Source organism: Cygnus olor, chromosome 17 (genome assembly GCF_009769625.2).
Source record: "Cygnus olor isolate bCygOlo1 chromosome 17, bCygOlo1.pri.v2, whole genome shotgun sequence".
Classification (NCBI taxonomy): Eukaryota; Metazoa; Chordata; class Aves; order Anseriformes; family Anatidae; genus Cygnus; species Cygnus olor.
In genome coordinates, this window is record NC_049185.1 from 7505848 (window position 1) to 7528479 (window position 22632).

The window sequence follows — 22632 nt, forward strand, 5'->3', positions numbered from 1 at the left end:
ACTCTCATCTTGTTCATTCCGGCTGTAACTGCTGGCTAAGATAAGACTCAAACACTTCTCTTTGTCCAGGATTTGGACTGGCTGCCTGGCGTTCCCATGGGACCGTTGCCTCGGGTGCCGAAATGAGCCCGGATCACTGAAGTGTTCTGCAGCCAGGACAACCTGTTCTGACAGTCCATCACTTCCACAGCTCTATGTTTCTCTGACAAGCCCAAGAGCACATGCAGTGCCCCTATATCCAAGGCACTGCCTGGATTAGATCTTTCATCTTTACCCGCTGTTATTTCCACTAACTTTTAGTTTTGCATTGAGCAGCAGATGAAGATGAAGATAAAGATGATGACTTCCGAGCTCCACTCTACAAGAATGTGGAGATTAAAGGAATCCAAGTACGGATGAAATGGTGTGCCACCTGCCACTTCTACCGTCCTCCACGCTGCTCTCACTGCAGCGTCTGTGACAACTGTGTGGAGGTAACCGTACTGTTGGTTGTGTTGACTGTGCCTCAGTGATGGGGTTGCATGTACTACTGGAAATGTGTAGATGGGTACTTCCCCCAGTATTTCAATTTTTGAAAGTTCCCAGCTCTAGCCTTGTTGATGGTCTCCTACCAATTGGTATCATTTGAAACGTAGCCCTCAGTTATGATGTGTGTTACATATGCAGTAGTGCTTGATGTCAGCTTTGTTGCCAGTGATAATTAGGTTAAAAGTTTATAATCCTGGTTATGTCTTCCTGGAGGTAGTGTAGAGGTCATGAATGTATAAAAAGGGGTGAATGGGAGAGTTCATGCAGAGGCAGAGTTCAAGAGAGCAGAAAATCCAGGGCGAACCATTCTAGCTTGTCTGCTTGCCCACTAATGTAGGCACCAGTTTGTTCCAAATTAAATGATGAACCCTAAGCTCACTGGGTGCACATGAACTTCAGGAAAACCAAACTCAGAATCCAGTGAGTAGGTCCCCAGTCAGTGGTAGGGCTGTACATTTGTGTCAACACCCCAGCTCAGACCGTGAACTCAGTCATGCCTCTAATGTTGGTCCCTCTGAATTATGGGCCTTTCATGTTTCATGGTAGCCCTGAGATCTCGGTGAAGCACAGAGGATTGAAAAAAAAAAAATCCCCAAACAGTAAGGTGTACTTTTGGGCTGTAGATGTCTCCTAAACTTCTAAGTACAGAGTGTATTGCCAGGGAGATTTTTTTTATTGCTGAGCTAAAAATTCCACTTGTTGAGGATACTTCTGCTGCAAGTTCTGTAGGTTTTGTTGTTGTTGTTGTTGTTTTCAATAGAAAGATGAATTTTTTAATATGTCTAAAATATATTCAGCTATGCCATTAAAATGAAAGAAATTGCTAATCAGAAAGGCAAAAAATACCATCGTCAGCTGGAATGCTGTATACACCATCTTTGTACTAATCCTTTTTGCCAAAAGCAAGGAAATAGTCCCAAAGAAAGCAGCACAGCTACTTGTCTGAGAAAAGCTGACTGGGTTTATCTTGTGTCAGTTATTTTCTCCTCCAGGGCAACATATCTCTGTTCTAATTAGCTGGAAGCAGCACTGTGCCTACTAACCATCTATAGATAGGACAAGCCTGTTCTGTTGTGGAAGACCTTAGAAGAATGCTGTGTCTGAGAAGATGGAGAGTCGGGAGCTACCGAAGACCCTGGGTGGAAGAAAATAGCCACAAACTATTCATTGTCACACAATTTCATTAGACTGCTGTGAATTGTTAAATAGAGCTAGATTTTTCATAGAAAACCTGACTCATATATTCCTTAGTTTTAAAACATAAGTGTTTTCACTAATTCTAGATTCCAAGGATTGTTTAGATGATGATAAATTCTGTTGTCCCATGGAATTTCTTTCTTCTGCCTTCCCCAGTGGCTCAGCATGAAAATCCATTTTCAACTAATGAAGTTTTCTCAGAAAAAAACGATTGCCCAGAACTCACTGGTATATTTCATGCTGCCATAGGGCCTCCAGGGGAGTCAGTTCTGCAGCAGAAATGAAAATGGGAGAGATTCCAAAAGTAACCTAAATAAAATAGCAGAACACAAGGTGACTTTTCCTAGCTCTCAAGAAGCTTTATGATGGTCAGATCAGTTCAATGCATCTTACTGTTCTGGTGGGCAAGAAAGAAACTCTGCTTATATAATTAAATTGTGACTGCTGTGAATGAATACAGGCAGAAAGCATTAATGACTTCTGAATTAAGAAAAAGTGATCTTAAACACCATAGTTTATTGATTCTTGTGATCCTAATTTCCCACTCACCTGTCTATTCTAGAAGAGCTTGAGGACAGTGGTAAGAGGGACTCTGCTGGCTTTTCCATGTGGGACCCATTCACGGTTGTAATTGACATCTTTTCACTTTCAGTCTAGAATGTGCTATGAAAGTTCACAGCCCAAAAAACTTTTGAGCCAATGTGGTAAAACTAAGCTAACAACAAAAAATGGCAACATATGCAGAAATAAAATCAGTTAAAACCTAAAGCCCGCTGTGACCAGATGGACTCAAAAATGAATCCATGACGAAAGTAGTCAGATTTCTGTTTTCTTTAATGAAGTGTTCACAGTGGGCATTCATGTAGTTTCATAATCTGTAGATATTTTAGGCAGTGTACAACCAGATTCACAGCATAGACACATGCTATGTCAGCATTGTAGCCTGAAATGATCTTCATTAAATTGTCTCTGTCATTTTCTAACGTGCTTTGAGAAAGTTCTAAGCCATTTATTGTATTTTGTCAATTTTTGGTAAATACGTTATGCAGACTTTACAAATATAAAAATTGCTTTGTCATCATTGGAGAATATTTAAAGATAGCATTTCCACAAAACAAAGAACAAACAATTAATGTATTGATGTAATTGGCGCGTAATATCTGCTCTGAACAACACAGAAGTAGGAAGGGCTTATTTCTCTGCACCTGATCTTTTTTTCACTTATGCCCATCTAGAATAGTCACACTGAAGGCAGTGGATTTACATGGTTATAAAACTGTGTAAAGGCTCTTGAAAGATGTCTGTGGGTTGACCTCATTATAAGTCTGTTAAAAGGGATGTGACTTTATAAGGTGCTTTGAACTTCTGATGGGGACAACTGGTTAGTTTGGAGTTCGTAGCTATCAATCTAGTTGTCCAGAACTTTGCCTGTGTCTTAGCCAGATATTGCTTATTTGGAGGGATCTGCTTGGTAAAAGAAAAAAAAAATAGATTTTTTTCATGAGGCCCACTATTATTTAAAGTGGATTCATTCAGCTTACATATAAATACAGAAATGTAGGGGAGAGAATTCTGAAGCCATTATTGCATCTTCAAAATATTATACGTTATGATAACTTTATTTTAATTGACTCCTCGTGCTAAGGATGACAAAAAAGTCAGTGCTTCTGCTGCCAGCATATAGCCTGTTTTTTATTGTTTTATATTCTCTCTTTGAATTCTATAACCTCTGAAGTAACTCTCTCCATTCATAAATATAGAAACCACTTGGTCCTTATAAAGAGTGTGTTTGTAAAGCTGCAGAACTAGCCTGATGTGTTTTTACATGGCAATGGTTCAGATATATCTCTAAAAAACGTATTTCCTTTCACTGTTTGGATATTGTTCCCTGTCTCTCCCTTTCTTTACAAGGATTTTGACCATCACTGCCCGTGGGTCAACAATTGCATAGGACGGAGGAACTACCGCTATTTTTTTCTCTTCTTGCTGTCCTTAAGTACGCACATGGTTGGAGTATTCACCTTTGGTCTGATCTTCGTATTAAACCATATGGAAAAGCTGGGAGCAGCTCACACCACCATTACGTATCCTTCTTGGTTTTTGAAGACACAAGGTGACCTTGAGGAAAATGTGAAAGTGTTGATATGAAGACTTGTCTTCCTGGGACTGGTGCAGATTTACTCCTCTCCTGATTCCCATTGCTGTTCCTCTGTAAATGCTTAGTACAATTTTTCCTCTGTACCCATCTGACCTATGTAACCATTGATTACCCCCAAAACTTTAGCCAACTTTTGGTCTGTCTCAGCCATTGCGAAGGCAAACCAGCAAAAAGATGCAATGCCTCCCTGTATTTATTTCAAACTGGTGTGAATCTGCGCTGCTGGGTACTGTTTACTGTATTTAAAACAGATAATACAGTAGAGTTCGCCCTGGAGGCAGTTCCCCTTTGTGCTAGTGTAATACACGAAGCCCTGTCTCTGAGGGGTGCTACTCACATTGATAGTGTAGGGCAGAACGGTCTTTACGAGATGGTTCAAGCAAGAATCAATAAGTTCACTTTATTTTTGACCCATCTCAAGAATAAGGACCCTGGCTAGGAACAGACAGACTTAAGATAAAATTTAATTAGCCTAAATAAAGGTGAGGAACATGCTTCCTATTTCCAAGATTTTTTCTCTTTTTCCTCTCCCCGATGTTCATGACATCTTTTTCCTTTCACTCACTCCAGTTTCTTTAACTTCTGGATACAGAATGGCTGTCATGTGTGTGGCTGGGTTATTCTTTATTCCAGTCATTGGTCTCACTGGTTTTCATATTGTTCTAGTGGCCCGAGGGCGCACGACCAATGAACAGGTAAGAAACAGTCCTTTCTCTGTGTTTGTTGCTAAAATGTTGATTTGGGAAGGAAGGTCAGCTTGGTTAAATAAAAAAAATAAAAAAAGACCCATATCTTAACAGTAACACTTTGATTGGAGCTTTTGTGGGGATCTAGGAAGGTTGCTTAGTTTTTCATTTTTTTTCCTGAATGCACTACAAACAAAGGTTTCCCCCTTCTCTTAGCCACAAAGTCTTATTTACCATTTAAAATCTACTTATGGCCTTGAAATAGGTTTTATGTGGTGAGTACTGTCAACCCCAGAAGTTCAAACTTTATGACTCAGACTGAACAAATCATGAGACTGAATGAAAGAAAGGAAAAGATTAAATCATATTTTTGCCCTGTCTCCTGGTATTTTGAACTCCCCCAGCAAACCCACACTGCACATAACAAGGTCTGAGCTAGCTCTTTGTCTTGCTCTCTTTGTCTCTCTTGTTCTTGTGTATACACACACACATGCACAGAGGCCAGTGGACCTAACTTGTTTTCCTTCTCCAAACCAAGTGCCAGCACAGCATCTTGTGCCGAAAAGCCTGTGAAACTTCAGTTCCCTTACAGTTACTCACGTGTATATAACACACAGCCGCTATGTGGGTGATCCAGACCTATACGCATGCACACGTGAATAGCATGAAACAGATGACAGAGATCTAGTCATGGGATTGATAACATGTCCCTGCCACTTGTAAGGGGTAGCTCAGTTACAAAGCGTGACGCTGGGGCATGCAACGTGCCAGTATGCTGCACACAGTACTGTCAGCCTTCTGCCCAAGGCTGATTAATTGTGGATATCCCAATGCTTTACCCTTTTACAGCTCCAAAGTTGTGCTCATACACCTGTTTATTTTGTTGTTGGATTTTGTTTGATTGGTTGGTTGGTTAATCTTTCCCACCACCACCACCTCCTCCTCACTTTTTTGACTGTTTTCGCACATGTGTTTATGCTGCTCTTGCATCTATGGATTCTCTAGCCCATGCAGAGCAGCGAGCTATTCTGGCTCTTGCAGGCTGATGAATACTTATGTAGCTTGTCTAGCTGCTGCACAGGCTGTAAGAGTTGAAGACATCTGTCTGAGTCTAGGCCTTTGTAAACTGGGATGAGGTTGTCTCCCATCCCACAATAGACAATAAAAGCTTTTATTCATGAATAGTGTGAGAAGTTAACATAAGCAAAGAATCTGAAGTCATCCTGAATTGTTGCCTAACATGGCCTTTGAACAAAGCCGGCTTACTGTAGCTGTAAATCTTTAAATGCTTTTCTCTGCCCATCTTAGTCTTGGAGTCAGCTGCTCTTCATTCTAAAATTGATTTTGGCCAAGTATTAAATTTGATAGTGCTAACGATAGTGGCATGAAACCCAGGGCACTTTAGCCTTTTAGCCCAAATCATGTTGTCTTAGGTTTATCTCTGTGCAGGGATTAAAATAGTCCTTGAAAATTTTAGGCTGAGGAGGAAGGAGAAGTTTAATTTAAAAATATATATCTAATTCTTGTATTTCTGGCTACACTGACATTTAGATAGGTTGAGAATTTTGCATTTAACTTGATTGAAATAACTATTGGAAAAAGCATCCTAGCTAGCTTTGGTTTCCTGAGCTACCAAACCACTAGAGATTAACTCATCTTCCTGTGCCATTTTCTGAAAATCAAATATAATGTTGTCTTAATTTCTGCCTAGTCATGTGTACCACGTAGCTGGAACCAGAGGATGGTTGTTCCCAGCCTTCAGGTGCCTTTCACAGGAGGCGTATCTAAGTCATTAGGACACCAGACCAGGAGTGATAGATAAGAGATCTGCTTTGCCATTGCTTTAAAACATTCCCTTTTCTCCTGCAGTTTTACTATTGATCTGTTTTCTCACACTGTTAGTTATCTGCTGTCAGGTCCCCAGTTAATATATGCTCACCTACATTTGTCCTCTTTTCTGATTACATTTTATAGGCCAGTGATGCAGACGTTTGTGGTGTTCTAGTTGTACATTTTTGGTAGTTGTTCCTTTTGCGGTTTGTAGGTTTTGAGCATTCATAGTAGACAGACTGTGACTTAGGAGTGCATAGTGGCTGAATTTAGATTCTTGTGAGCTTTCTGAATGCCTCTGAAAGTCTTTAATGGAATCAAAACAACCAACATCCGGTCGTAGTCTGGTGTTTTTAGTTTCTGAATAGTTAATAAATACCCTTTCTTCTGAGACTGCTTTCTCTCTGTATCTCAAACTACTTTAGAAACCAAATTGATATAATTAGTAATGTAATCTGTGAGTTAGAGAAATTTTATTTCCATGTTGTGTTTGAGAAACTGGACAGAGAGAGATGAAGTTGCCTTGCCAATATCTGGCAGCAAGTCAGTTTAAGCCCAGAAATGAATGTAGATTTGCCAAATGTCCCAGGTCCATGCTTTAGTCATCATGTTACTCTTCCAGCACTCAGAACTTCCAACATTTCTCTCTTGGCCTTTTAAAGAGTTCTATGGAACATCAAAGAGGCCAGCATAATATATTGCAAAATCATTTAATCGGTGGTATTTTATGTGCAAGTAATTAAAGTATTTCTGGTACTCTTTAAACTTGGTGCTAGATCAAGACTATGAGTTGATTAAAATGCATTACTTGCAAAAAGCAACAGTAATGCTTTTAACGGCAACCACTATTAATCTCTCTGGCTTTATTGGTATTTATCCCCATATGGTTACTTTCAAGTATCTGCCTGTTGAGTACAAACCCTTTACAATGCTTGTGAAGCTTTGAATATATCTTGCCAGTCTAATGAGACTTGACTTTTATTATAGTAGCTAATTTCCAAGCAAGCATTGTAATCACCAGGGAGTTCCTGGCACCCTCCCACATAAGGCAGTAGTTCATACTGATTGCTGCTAGGGATAGGATGCTGTTTTAGTAGAAACATTGATCGCATCCAACATTGAGAATGTAGAATTGACACTCCTTTTTGTCTGGAGGGGACTTGCCAGGGTAGAGGAGTGGAGGTGACCAGGGAAGGAAAGGGACAAAAACATGAAGTCAGGCTGACAGCAGGCACAACTCTCATGCGGAAACAGCATTGGAAGGTGAACCTGACAGCTTGGAAATATACTGGGTTCACAGTGTTTTGGGGAAGGGATCTTTTGTTGGTGTGCATGCTGGCTAGAAGTGGCCATTGCAGGTGGTGTGTTAGAGAAGGAGGGAAAAGGAGCAACATTCGAGGTAAAATGGTCTGCTGTTTGGGAAGGACAGTAGTGTTAGAACAAGGAATACTTGTCCCTGGCTTTCTGAGGGCTGGATGATGAGTATTATTTAACAAGAAGTTTGAGCACTGTCCTGATTGTGTTTCCAGGTGACAGGTAAATTTCGAGGGGGAGTGAATCCTTTTACCCGGGGATGCTGTGGAAATGTGGAACATGTGCTCTGCAGCCCTTTGGCTCCCAGGTAAGAGAAATGCTCTCAGCTGGGAATAATGGAGGTGGAGGAGTTGTTGGGACAAAGGGAAAAGATATGCATTGTTGGGCTCACAAGTGAAAGACAATGAAATAACAGGGAAGTAAAGCAAAACTCTCCAGAAGTCTCTGTGGTAGCTGCTTCACTGTTGCATGGCTGTAACCTGTCAAAGCAGTTGCTTTCTTCATGTAATTCATAATCCTCATCCCAGAAATACGTATTTGGAATGAGCAAATCAAATTAAATCAAGAGCTGATAGCCTTGTCTCACCAACTTGTTCATCCAGTGAATTTCAGTAACAAATTTCAGTATGTTAATCTTATTTCCAAAATGACTTTTTGCATTGTCCGAGTATAGGTGAGGGATTCTAGTCTACTAGAAAGAAAGAACGAATCTAAAATTGGCCTTTCCCCTTGAGACTTGAATCTAATTTAAGGCAGCTGTGGTTTTCAATCTCACTGGCACTTTCATTATCATAAAACAGATTTTCAGCCAGGTCTACATTATGGAACTTAGGATTTTATTTATGGCTTTCTATTTTTGAGGAAATAGATTTATCCCTTCACATCCTGAAATCAAGATTTTAATGCAATAGATAGATGGAGCATAAATATCCTAGATGCTGAGCTGTCCAGTCTGTATACATGCTAATTACAAGAAGACTTATTTGAGCTTTTTCAGGGTGCTGAGCAATCCCAGGCACCAATACCACTATGTGTCTTTTTACTTTATTTTATTTTGCTGTGCAACAGATAAGTTCTAAACGTCTGTTACTTGTATTAAAGTGAAGACACTGCTTCTCAAACTTACCAAAACTTAAAAATCGGGTCAAGATATTTTAAGAGAATTCAATATTAGAAGTTGGGATATACTCATGTTAAGAGAGGTGCGTGAGTAATATCATCATTGCTATTCTCAGACTTCTAGCAAGCAGTATTCTTCTGTTTTGGGAAGACCTGTTCAAATTGTCCTGTATATTGTAAGTCACTGAGCCATCATTACCAGAATGTCCTGTTCACTAGATAAAACAGAGAAAGCCTGTGTGTGTATTTTGATATTTGTGCATGGTACAACCACTGCCCAACTGCGCTCACAGAATTATAGTCCGTGGGAAATAAATTAACTGTCTAAAATCAGCCATTTCCCTTCAGATTTGTTGCTTGCTATAGGCCTGTTTCTTTTTCCTCCATTTATTTGAACACTCTAAACAAGCTACAGAAACAAGTCACAATGTGGTAAGCTAGAACTGACAACACATCGTCTTCTCCATGTTAATTCCCCATGTGCTGGGTCTTATTCCCCCAGTCTCCACCTTCCACCGCAGGGAAGCTGTTTCATGTTAACTAGGTAAGCTCTAGTAAATCAATTCCATTGGTGGTAGGCCTCTCTTTCTGTCTTCACATGAACTGTGCAACTGTGTTCTTGTGCATCAGTGCTTCAAAATTCTTTTCTCTTTTGTTTTTAATGCATCCTCTCCTTTTGCTCACTAAAAATCTTTTTTATTGCTTTTTAATTATTACCTGGGCTGACATCCATTGAAATAAATGGAGCTTGCTTATGTAGATTCTACCACATCCTTAAATCATACCCTGGAAGTAGGAAGATTTTCTTGTCTCTATGCCTAGTTGTTAGGTTGTAGTTTACTTTAATGATGACTGTTGAACAATTAATCAGGTATATAGTCGAGCCCAAGAAGAAGCAAGCTGTGAGCGTGAAGCCTCCTTTCCTCAGACCTGATTTATCTGAACGACAAATCACAGTGAAGATCAGTGACAATGGGATCCAAGCCAACCTCAACCGGAGCAAGGTAAGGTAGCCTTCAAGCACTTCTTTTGAAGAGCATGTCTTAAGTGTTATCAAGCCTGGAAATAACTTTATCATTGAAAATCTTCTTGAGATAATGCATCTCTTGGAAAAATTGACGGAGATTAAGCCCTTGTCTTACACTTTATCTTCTGAAAGTAACACAGATTTGATAACGGCAGCTCTTGATCCAGTAACAGCCTTCTGGGCATCTTTTGGAAGAGGCTGTTGTTCTTTGCAATAGTTAGTTACTTTATGTCCCAAGACTTCGCACCTCCTGGTGTTCAAATTAATTTTAACTAACTTACCATGTTGTGGGAACCAGGTCAGCTGTTCTACTTTGAGGAAAGTTACAAGCTTCCAGACTGTAGGAAGGTTTGTGGTCCAGTGAAGAATATTGTGTCAGAAGCTGAGTTCTCCACTCTCCTCTTGTTTGTTTGTTTAATTTTTCCTGATATGAAATAGAAATAAGGATTATAAAAAAGTAGTGGATTCATTAGAAGCCACTTTGTAAGATTTTTGTGGTGGACAGTTACTTGCTGAGAGCTACCTGGAAAGTTGCTGGAAAATGCTAGAAAACACAATTGTATTCTACCGCATATTAACTAACAACCAGATTTTAGTGGAAGGTGTCCCTGCCCATGGCAGTGTGATTGGAATTAGATGATCTTTAAGATCCTTTCGAGTCCAAACCATTCTATAATTCTGTGATAACTACATAATTCTGTGATTACTGTGATGGTAATGTTATTTAGCATGCCAAGTAGACTAAGATAATGCATTTAAAATTATACTGGCTTGTGATGACAATGCTAATTTCATGTATGACAGCTCTTGTCTGCAGTGAATGCTCAATTATATTTGTTGTTACAGGTAGTTCTCATTCTTTGGTAACTCCAGCACTCTGACACATGCTGTTATCTAACCAAGTTGCGGTAATGATTGATTCTTTGGTCATTTTCAGTCTAAAATTAGCCTGGAAGGTCTGGAGGATAAAAGTATGGATGTGCAGCCACCTCTCCCACCCAAAGGAGATCAAAGCAAGTACTCTGAGCTAAAAGGGCAGCTGGGAACCAGTGAAGGTATAGTTGCATGGATCAGAGTTTTATTTTTAATAATATGGAAACATTTTAGCCTCTTTAAAAGGCTTCTGGTATTCTTTCAAAACAGTAATGGGTTATAAGAGTTCTGAGTTAGAGGAATAAACAGCAGGAAGGAGAAAAGTCGACTTGAAGTGGCTCATTCAAGCCTAGGCTGGATATTTCATTTCAGTTTGGAGAGTTTTCAAACCCTTTTAAACTCCTTAATTTTTCAATTAGTTTTAAAATGAAAAATGTCATTTTGAAATAAGGAATCAGAAATATTAACGTGAAATGCTTAGACATTGCAAACAATTACTTCATTTATGAAAAGATGAAATTAAAGCTCTGAGACTATTTAAGAAATCTTTTTTGGACAAAACTATTTGTTGAATTCAACCCAAATAACCAGTAATTTGAAATATGGCAAAATTACTACTCACCAAAATACGTCATTTCACTTTAATGTATTATATTTTCTTCTTCTCTTTAGATTGTTGATCTGGCCACAGGCACTGTTATTTCCTCATGGGGCCCTGTTGATTTTGGTAGAATTATACACAAAAGTACTGCAAGTCCTGTTCTTTCCAGCACAGAGCTCAGTTTGCAGAGGACCATGGATAGCAAGCACTCAGGGATGATAATATGCTGTCCATACATTCTAATACTAAGTTGTTTGTTGCTTTTCTTCTTCTCCAGAAGGTGGCCTTTCACCCAAATTGATCAGCCCTCCTACACCTGCCATGTACAAGTACCGGCCGGCTTTCAGCAACAATCCCAAAGTCCACTACCATGCTGCAGCTGAGCAGGTGAATGAACTGCAGTAGCCTGGGAGAATCAGTTCCCAATTAATACCAGACAACTTGGAGCTGAGGAAAAATTTACCACAGGGCTTTTGTGAATGTCAAAGCGTAAATACAAATAACAACATTAGGCATTGTTGTGTGATAGTGTAGATTTTCGCTATGCTTCTTTTGGAAACATGTCTGCTTTTGCAGCATTCCTTTGTTGAGCTTGACACATGTGCCCTGCTGACAAGCATGCATGGCTGCTTGGCCAGTGTCTCAGCCTGATCCTGAGATGCTGAGAAGTGTCACCTCCCATTGGCTTCTCCTGACATAGACGCCAACTCCCTTTTGCTTCAGTGGAAGCTGGGCATGCTTAGCGCTTTTCTGCATCACATCCTTTAGACAACAGACAACATGCTCAGTGATTCCTTAGCGTGTCAGCTGGCAAAACATAAAAAACATGTAAGCTTCCCAAGAGATATTTTAGTTACATTAATGGAAAATTCTTTATGTTCGACCTGCTTTAGCACCTTGTGAGAGCGTTTGGATTATTGGAGGAAAAAAACTTCCAGCACTTCACATCTTTTCTTCCTATTAAGAAAACCGAGGTCCAGACAGACAGCCTTTTCCTTGGCATGAATGTTGCCTGTCTTAGAAATTTTGAAACAGTTCACAGTGTTTTCTTTGGAAGAACAGTACAAAACTAAACTCACTGATAATAGGCTTGTTTTTTTTCACTTATTTCTCATAAACATGTTGCAAGTTCTCCCTCCAGGACCAGAGAAGAGTAATTTGAAAATCACTGATATAGCTTTCAATATGCATCTAAATCTTTATACACCAGTGAAGATACTCTAAGCACACATAGATACAATATAGATCCAGGATAGGTTCTGATTAAGCCAGGAGACTGGGTGGTGTTATGAATTGAGAACGGAGTACAGCGTCTCCACTCTGAGAGTTGCAGTTTCAATCTCAGCCTAAAAAAGTGCTGTTACTAGAGGCTGACTGGTGTACATTCAAAGAGCTTTGTAGACTTGTGCAATTTTCAAGTAGTCACAACTTTCTAGTAGTCAAGTGGGAATATCATAAAAATGAGTTCATTTGGCAATCCGAGAGGATTACATGTATTTGTGTGCCAAACCATATCTAAGTATAACGTACAGAGAGAAAGAGAGTAGTTTGTGTGAGGAATATCATGTTGTCTCATTTCTATCAGTTCTTCAGCCTGTCAATGTAACTCTGCTTTTGAGCAGTGGAAGCTGTTAGGAAAGAGGGATTGGATCACAAGGATAAGTAGCACAAATACACTTAGAAGCTACGTCATTTCTTTTTCCTCCTCCTTTACAGGCTGTCACTTGGTCTCCTTTTTCCAGAGAAGGCCAAATTTAGTACCATGCTCTAGAAGACAGTGAGCTGTTTTACATATTTCCCTATCTTCTAGGTTAAAGACCAAAAAACTAAGAAAAATTTGGAATAAAACAGATTTTTGCTAGTTATGCTATTTTGTTAATTTGCCTTTAAAAAATAGATAAAGAACAAAGTGCATTGTCTGCATTTCTGCTTAAATATGTGGCTGATAATCATTCTCTGTAGAGACAGTGCAGCCAATTTATTATGCATTATGGCAAACTCTTCCTTAAAGAAGAAGCAAAAATTATTTGCTTAGCACAGAATGGCCTTTTAAGTGAACAGAACTGCAAGCAATCTTTCACGGAGTGAAAACAAAGGGAAGTTCTATCTGTTTTCAATGCAAGTAAATAAGTTATGGCCTATGTTTCCTTCTCTGAGGTCGCTAATCTCTCCTACACAGGCAGTAAAAAAAAGAAGATTGCTTCATTTTGTTGTCTAAATCACGGGAAGGAGCCTTTCTGCTTTAATTAATCTCAGATGCTTAATTTTGAAGACCTATGACCTGAAATTCAGAATTATTGAACATCATAGCTCTGAGTAAAGTGGTTAAGAGCGTGCTGGTCCCCAGTGTGTTGAAATGAAACCTAAGATATGACTGACTCAGCACTCAAAAGCAGACATCCCTCAACTCATGAGCTATTTCTAGAAAAGTTGAAGCAAAGTGCTTTTCCAAGGGCAGTATTATCTGATTACAATCTGATTTACCTTAACAGAGTTTCAGTTTAGAAGTTTTCTCATTGTGTCTGTGTATTGATTTACTTATTAGTCAATATTATTTAACGCTTACTGTGACTGACTCCTTGCTTCTGAGGTGCTTATCCATATGCTGAGCAGGAGTTAGGAGATTCCTTATAATGAACCTCTGTCATAGCTAGGTCACGAGTCTGCAAGAAGACATCCATGTTTTTTTCTGTCCTATGCACTCTCATGGAGAGCAAACCTGTACATATGCATTATAGTCTTCTGTTTCTCATACTCACCTCTGTTTTAGATCACCATGCAGGAGGGACACAGTCAAGGGGCTCTGATAGAAGAGGATGGCGGGAGCCTTGACTACCAGTCTGAACCAAGCCTGGACATCCCCAGCTACCGAAAGAGCTCCCTTCACAAGACCTATCAGTCTTCCCCACTCCAGATAGATTCCTTTGCCATCAATTCACGATCCCTGAGCCTGAAATCTGCTGGCAGGAGAGGGACAGACAAAGTGCCCCTTCATCCAATAAAGTCCGAAGGGGCGACTTCCACCCCTTACAAAAGCATCTTTTCTCCCAATTCTCTGTCAAACAGAAATGGGAGTCTTTCATATGACAGTTTGCTAAACCCCATGTCGCCCTCGGGGAGGAAGTGTATCGCCCATTCTGCAGTCAGCTCTGTCGGGTACCACTCACCATATTTATCAGCCAAAATGTGCCATCTACGGGGGAGTGAGCTGCAACGCCAGCCACCTCAGAGCTTCAGCCCAGTGCTGGGGGGCCCAGCTCCACATCAGCGAGACCCCTCTCCAGTCCGCTATGACAACCTTTCCAAAACCATTATGGCATCCATCCAGGAGAGGAAGGAGATGGAAGAGAGGGAGAAGCTCCTCCACTCACACCCTGATTCAGTGTTTGCAGACTCAGGTGTCTATGACACCCCTAGCTCTTACAGCCTTCAGCAAGTCAGCACACTCTCTGAAGACCCGCGCAGCATGGCGATGAGATATGGATCTAGAGACAATCTGATGGCTGCTACCAGTTTTAGCACAAGGAACCCTATACTGCAGTCCTCAGTGTCTTCACTCTCAAGTGCAATGACAAGAGCACCAAGGACTTCCACAACCTCTCTTCAAGCTGATTTAGCTAATAACAATGTCCAGTCCCATCAAGCACTACAGGGCAGGGTGAGCAATGGCTCCTACAAATCACCAGGCCACCAGGTCCCATCGTCCCCCACAGGGATGCCTAGGTCACCCTCTTATGGAGGCCCGAAAGCTGTTTCGTTTGTAAACACTGTGGAAATTACAGAGGTGCAATCAGTGGGAGCACAAAGGTACGTACTGCTTTCGGAGCTGCTTAGCAATGAGAGCCTGCTTGCAACTGACCACAGACATTTCCCTGGTGGCATGGCCCAGGTTATGTGTTCACTGTGAGGGTGGAACATTTGTGGGTGCTCTTCAGTTCTGTGACACCACAGAGCAACCACATCATGCCAAAATGTTTGCACGTTTGTTGTAACTTGGACTGAAGGTTAAGTTGTAAAATTAATAGTGGTTTAATGTCTTAGCTGAACTGAATAATTATTTGCAAGATACAGGGCAAATTGTCCCTCCTGTTACACGCAAAAGGGTGGAGCTGTTTTAGTTTGCAGCCTAAACGGAGGCTGGACCCAGCCATTGCCTGGACACAGAAGCAAAGGTAGGATCATGGCATGTGCGAGTGTACCCTACACTAAGGGACACAGCGGCTGAGGCAAGTCCTGGCAATTGTGCTTGTCATAGAGAGCTGCATATTTAGCTGTGCTGAGTGCCCCATAATACAGAACTGGTGGTAAAAGCAGAGGCCATCTCTCTGTCTTCTTCCTTACTGTAAGAAAGTGGGGAGCAAAGTGGTGTCTGAGCAAGATCTTCAGCTGCAGGTTCTCCATGCACTCTTCCTTCTGGAGACCTTGGAAAGGAAAGTCTGAAAAGCGCTATGTGATCCAGCTGAGGTTGCAGTATTTCAGCCAAGTGAGGCCTGGAGAGCTAATCAGAAATATTTAGGTTTTCTTTGCACCTGGCAATTACTGCGCTATGCTGTCCTCTAGTTAAGGTCCCCAGTTTCTCATTCCTGCATTATCCAACATTTTAGGGAAAGTTATTGAAATGTGGGACAACCATTATTGTAGTTCTCCCAGAGTTTAGTGCCAGCAAGTTTTTCCCCAGTGTTTCCAAGTGAATTGTATTTATTGAGACGATTTGTCTACTGGTGGAAGAGCTAACACTGAGCAGGCAGACAATTCTCCCCTCCTCACATGCATTAAAGAAATTAGTTTATTTCAGTAAAAGAAGACCTGTGGACTTTCTCTTGTCTCTCTGCCCTCTGTTTGAGCTCTGGACACGTCAGCTGCTGCTCTAGGAAAGATGCTAATATGAAAAGCGCATTGCATTTTCTCAGTCTCTGTTTCTTGGTTATGCTGTGTCAGCTTGTTGGTCACACTGCTTTTACACTGTGTTTGTTTAAAATGTAGAGCCTGTAAATTTACTCCAGTTCAGCTCTTTGAAATACTGAAAACCACAAAGTCTGGCAGAAGTGCTCTAGCAATTAAAATAGCTACAGATCCCATTAGATGTTAAAGAAAGTTGCAGACATTTGATACCAATGAAGAGGATCATTTTTACTCAAGTTTTTAAATCAAGTCGAGTATCTAGATTAAATAGCTCAATAAATTTGTCTTTTTTACCTAGTGAAGTAAACCTGCCACAAGTACTCTCTGCTTTGTAAACCTAACACATTTTGGTTTGCAGGCAGGCAGGAAGTATTCCCTTCTAGAAGGTATTTCAGTCCTAGGTCACTGCTGCTGACATGAGCCAGTCTTAAACTTCAGTGAGCCAAACCCAAGCAGACAAACATTCACTATGCAGGAGGAAGATGTGAGAATACAGCAGATCCTACTTGTTCTGGCACTTCCAGAACATACACAAGGTCTTTGGTAGGCTTTTATCCAGTTGCTCGGTGAATCTTGGAGATGAGGCACACCAAGTTTTAGTGTAATAGTCTAGATTTAAAAGATCTTTTGAGAAAAGCCATTTTGCCTGTACACTCTGGCAGTATGTCTTAAGAAAGGAAATTATTTTAAAGAGTCCATCAAGAATATGGTCTTTAATTACCGGCATCCTAGTGTGCTTCCTGACTTGATTCAGTTTGTGTCTTCTGTCATTTAGAAGATCTTCATTTCAGTTTTCCTATGTCTTTCAGAGATGAGCAACATAATTTTAACTTTGAATATTTAACTGGGTAGTGTTTTTTCTGAGTTTTGTATTTCTAACTGTAAGAAAGACACAGTTTGGATTAAAGTCAGCAGTGAAGACAGTTATACCCTCCTGCAGATGCTTGTGCAATTAGTTTGGTTCAACAAAGTATTTAAGCAAGTGATTAAATGAACAAACGAGCAAATATTACTGGGGTCTGGTCCACTAAGCTAATGGGCAAAGAAATTCTCTCATTTCAGTGTCTTTTCATCAAGTTATTGGCTTCAACCAGATTGTTTCCATGCTTGAATATTTTTGCGTGAGTGGGACTCATTGAATCAGGGATAATTATTCATCCTCAATGAAGCCATTCCATTATCATACTTCAGAAACTAACACTGCATCTTTTGATATTTCTTTTGATGCAGGGATGACATGCAGTTGAAGACACCTCACAGTAAAATAAATGGACAGCCAAAAGGAATATCCAGGTTGGGTTCAACATCAAGTTCCCAGGGGACACCTGTCAGCCCTGCTAGACACTCAAATGTTAAGAAGGTGTCTGGAGTTGGTGGAACGACCTATGAAATTTCAGTGTAAAATAAAAATTAAATAAAAATAAAGAGCCATCCACTCAGCCAGCCATGAAGCTAGGAGCACTGTGAAGACTCAAATAACAACAAAGAAGGAGCAGCAGCAGTCGGCCACTCTCCTTTTCTTGTTTTGGGTTTGTTCTGTTTTCATCTCTATCCTTTGGCCAAAAACCAGCTACAGCCTTATTCTTGAGGGAATAAAATTGTACAGTCCATCAGACTCTTCATTAACCTGATGGACGGGAACTGGCTACCACGTAACACCACAACCAAAAGAGCGGATTTTGTTCATGCAAGAGAGTGCTAACGCCGTTGTGCATCTGTCTGTCCAACAAACCCATTGTGTACCAGTTGTGCAGTGAACAAGTGAAATGTCCAGGATCATTCAGTTTTTCCATGCCCCTTCCTGCTTCTTCTGGCCAGTGGTGTGTCCAGCAGGAGTCAGAGGCCTAGCTGCTGTCTTCCTACCGAGAAGGAAAGCAGGCTCCCTGCGCTGGGCAGTCTGCGTGTATGAGAACTGCTCTGCATCTCACAAGAACTGCAGGTCAGGTTCCTCCTCCTGGGCAGGAGCAGGGCAGGGGCACCCTGGGCAATGAACGCCGTCTCATCTTTAAAAGCCTCCCTGCTCCCCTGATCATGGCTGGGTGCAGGAAAAAGGATAGCAACAGCTTCTCACTGTCTGCAATGTGCCTCCCCATGTGTGAAATTGTGTGTGTGCGCCCGTGTGTTTGTTTCTCATGGAAAAGGACCGCAACACCAGTAAGGATCTTCCACTCTCACCTCTTGCTCCCTCTGGTTTTTAAAGGCTCCTCTGACTCACAAACAAAACCAAGTGGATAAGAAAGGAAGTGTTTGGATGGGAACATGTTTTAAACAGTCGTCAGCTGCTTTCCCTGCACCCTCCTTATTACCTGTTGGATCTAGGCAATAACGTGGTTTACTGCCTTGCCCTGGTGCCCTCTGTGTAATCCTGCAGCAGGGTTATCACGATCTGTTGAATTTACAGTGTGTGTAACTGAGCCAAGCATAAGTCTAAAGGATATAAATTTGCTGTCTGCCGAATGACTAGCACATTCCCTCTGGTCTTCAATACTGTTAGACGAAGGATTTTTATGTTTGGTTTTTGAGTTTTCTTTCCCCTTGGGAACAACTTTTTAAAATAATATCTATCAAATCTATTTAACATTCTAAGGTTTCCTTTTCCTGTCTCGAGAAAACTACATTTACTTTCTGGATTTAAAGACAACTTTACTATAAAACAAACAAACAAACAAACAAAAAAACAACAAGAAAGAGTTACATTATTTTTGTCATAGATATCAGGACTCTGATAACTAATTTTGGGACAAATGCATTTTTTTTTCTTCTTATCTCCTTTTCGTTCCCATTTACTTACTGTCAAAAGTACTGAGGTCTGGACCAATGCTAAATAGCCAGATCATGTGTGCAATTAAGAATATCCTGAGTGACTGTTGCCAAAGTCAGTAAAAATGATTATTTATCACTGAGCCAGTCATCATATGAAACCTTGACTTTCCACCTGGTTCTCCTGGTGAATAGTTTTGACTGGAGAGCTAAATTGGTTGTGTTTCAGGATATTTGCTTCAAGGCACTAAGTCCTTTTCAGTCCTTGACTATAATGGAGAAGTCTCCAGATATCTGGTAGCAATTCAGAGTGCATTGATAACACCGTACTTGTTTTCATGTATGTCAAGATCAATTATTCCAGAAGGCAAATGTTGACCTTAGTTTTGCCTGGTTAAAATTTATCTTTTGATTTGATAAATCTTGACATCCACTGCAATACATGCTTACTATATGTTCCTTTTGTATCACATAATTTTTGGAGAGGAAGATTGAAGAGAATATAAGAAAGTTAATTATCTCTATGTGTAAAGCTCAATGTTGTCTGAAGGGAGAAATCTACAAAGTGATGTGGCTGAAATAGGCCAGTTATGAGACAATGAACTAGAAATCTGTGTGCATTTTATGGCCTTGGTGATATTTTAAATGCCTACTATAGGGACATTACAGAGCAGAGAAGCAATAGTCCTTCTGTGCAGATTTGTTCACTGGCGTGTAGAATATTGCCTTTAGTTTGAGGCACACAGTGCCGGAAAGATGCTGGCAGTCTGTATCAGGTACAGAGGGAGCAATATATATATTAAAAGACTGGACAGGCTGGCTGATGAGAAGATTTAAAGGGCTAAAAAAATGTCACTGGCTAAGCAATGAAGTGGAAATTGAATATGATAATTTTACAAATATTAGTTAAAAAATATAAAACCAAAGGTAAATCATAGAAATCAAAGGGTTGTCACTGGTTACCAATTGGTCTGCATTTAGAGGGAGGAGAAAAGATGATGGGGAAGGGGCAGTGGAATAGTCTTCCAAGGCAAAGTACTGGAGACTACCTATTTCAGAGTCAAACCATATTCAGACAAGTCATTAAAGAACTTTCTGTAAGAGGCGAACCTGCGGGGGCAAGGGGTTAGACCAAATGGCCTTATAGATTTCTTCCATCCTTAACTGTTACTAATCTGCAACTCTGCCCTGATGTTAACTCCTCAGGAAGGTGCAGTACTTCCTCAAGGACTGGAATTCACTCTGGTGCATAGAATAACACAAGACTTATCTGTTTTTAAAGTATCACGTATGCCTCTTGTAAGCGCTCAGAAAGAGGGGATGAGTGACGCAGAATTTGGGTTAGTGATCTAAACAAGGGCACATTTTATCATGTATTTTTGAATATGTACATGAAATTCATGCAAGCAAGGCTGAAAGTCTGTACCAATGTAATATTTGAGATTTGCATCCCAGTGATGCTTCACTTTAATCATTCTTCTCCTACATCTATAAAAGAAAAAGCTACTGAGGAACTTGAAGGGCCAAACAGCCTTTGAAGTTAACTACATTAGTTCATGAGAGAAGAATTTCTCGGCAAGACTAAACACAGTATTGTGTGTATAAAGCACTAATATCCAGGGTTATTTTTGAAATAGTTCACAAGGGGCAAGGGAGGAAAGAATGAATGCACTGTGTCATTACAGGTTTAATTGTAAGGATTATTATATATTTTGTGAGTAGTTCTAGCCACAGTTGAGACACATCTGATACAGTAATAGGTTTACAATGGTACCAAAGTCTTTTTTTTTTTTCCTTTTGAGGTTTGTATATAATTCAGTGCACATTGCCTGGAGTAAGTTACTCAAATCTTCTGAAAGAATAATCTAAGCAGAACTGTTAACAGGAGATTGCATGCAGCAAATCCAGCCTCATTTCCACCCAAGGCACTGAACCTACAGCTGTTTTCTCAAAAATGTAAGTGTCTTTTTCCACAGCTCCTATTGTGGGACTGGGGACCTACTTAGTACATCTAATTTTGGAGCAGAATTCAGCCCGTGTTAAAGCGTAGTTCTTCAAACAGTTTACAGATTAGCAGCAGAGTTTTTCTTCTGCTTAGATACTCAGTTTTTACAGACACTACAGGCCAAATCTTCAGGTGGTATAAATTGGTGTGGCTCTGCTGAAACGAGTGTAAGTGATGCTAATTTACAGTAGGTGGGGATCAGCCATGAAAATCCAGCACAAGTTAACACATATTATAAAGTAGCTTCTTGATTTTGTCATGTTTATTTCATGTTTCAGAAGTCTTAAAACTTTTCAGCGTGTTTTTATTTTTAGCTGTGGATTGTATTACTTTTTTTTAAGAACAGCAATAGTTTTTGTTTAGTTTATGCATCAATTTTCATTGCATATCGCATTTTATTAGCCATTCATTCCCTGTTCATAAACTCCCATTTAGCCTCCAGGTTTTCATTGTAGTACAATCTGCCTTGAAAAGTTGGATCTCTGTATCTTTAATTGTATAATATAATGAGTATTATGAAATTAAATGTAACTTACTACATGGGTGGGAGAGAAAGGAAATATTTTTACTTGAAGCCTTAATATTTTCTTTTTTTACTGCTTTGTTTGTTGACCTCATAGGAAAGTCTGAATAGCAAAGACTTTGAAACTTTGGGCCAAATACTGCACTGATATATAACCAGCATTTGGCCGCCTACATCAAAACTGGATGCAGACATAACCTGAAGTGAACAAGGGAAAATGCTTCAGGGTGGCATGTTTTCCTGAAGATCTTTAATACAGTCTGAAAGATGTGTCTGTAAGCAAGTACATTAAAGTCCTCAAATCTTGAATTTTGAAGAAAGGTGATAGTGCGAACTGCCCAAATACCTTACATTTGCATTTTCTTTTTAAATTAAAACAAAACAAATGTAATTACGTAGTTTGGTTAAAGTCAGCTCAAAGGGTTGCACAGAGCTGTATTAGTAGCCACGTGCAGCAAATGAACTGTGTTGTGTTGCTGTTCCAAAATTGCTAACCAAGTGTAATGTCATGTCAACTTGGCCTAAGATAATCACCTCATGGGCGTTATAGCGGATGTTCCTCAGATAATGCCTATTCTCCTATAAGCCTAATGTGGAAATTGCAATGTGGTTTTCTTTGGACTATATCTGTGGTCCAGACTAGATATATATATATATATATATATACAATTTTTATTTTATTTTTTATGTGGGAAAGACGAGGTCAAGGTTGCTGTCTCTGACAGTCTGGAAAGTTCATGTCGAACCGTTTTTATGGTCTGTATCTCACCTGTTCTGCCACCTTGAATTGTTGGAATGTATCCGTGCAGGCTTTGTGGAGCTCTGTCTGTAACCTTTTTTGTGGCTCTCGTAATACATATATATTTTTTAAACCTTTGAGTCACTTCAGTATTTTAAAGTGTCCGTTTTCCCTGGTGTGTTATGCCTGAAATGCATTCATTTGCTGAGTTGGTTCATTGGGTGCTGCCCCTTTTCATTTCCCCTTGTGCAAAACGTGAACTGAAACAGTACAGCTGGACACGCCAGTTCCAGTGCAGAACCCCCAGGTGTCAAAACATTAAACAAAGTGATTGCAGGTGAAGTCTCATTTTCAAGGTGCTTTCAATAGA

At 40.1% G+C, this 22632-nt stretch overlaps 1 protein-coding gene across 4 annotated transcripts in view; it reads left to right on the top strand.

Annotated features, from left to right (window-relative positions):
* The window catches only part of ZDHHC8 (zinc finger DHHC-type palmitoyltransferase 8), a 112750-nt gene extending 90351 nt beyond the window's left edge, over positions 1-22399 (top strand). For 3 of the 4 annotated variants that reach the window (XM_040576736.1, XM_040576738.1, XM_040576739.1), the window contains exons 3-12: positions 316-473; positions 3637-3809; positions 4476-4578; positions 7929-8020; positions 9335-9376; positions 9704-9836; positions 10797-10914; positions 11611-11720; positions 14104-15140; positions 17466-22399. In XM_040576736.1, the coding sequence (XP_040432670.1) occupies positions 316-473; positions 3637-3809; positions 4476-4578; positions 7929-8020; positions 9335-9376; positions 9704-9836; positions 10797-10914; positions 11611-11720; positions 14104-15140; positions 17466-17637 (2138 nt within the window). In that variant the 3' untranslated portion in view covers positions 17638-22399. The remainder of the gene's footprint in view (positions 1-315; positions 474-3636; positions 3810-4475; positions 4579-7928; positions 8021-9334; positions 9377-9703; positions 9837-10796; positions 10915-11610; positions 11721-14103; positions 15141-17465) is intronic. The other variant, XM_040576737.1, reaches the window with a different exon arrangement.
* Positions 22400-22632: the final 233 nt, after the last annotated feature.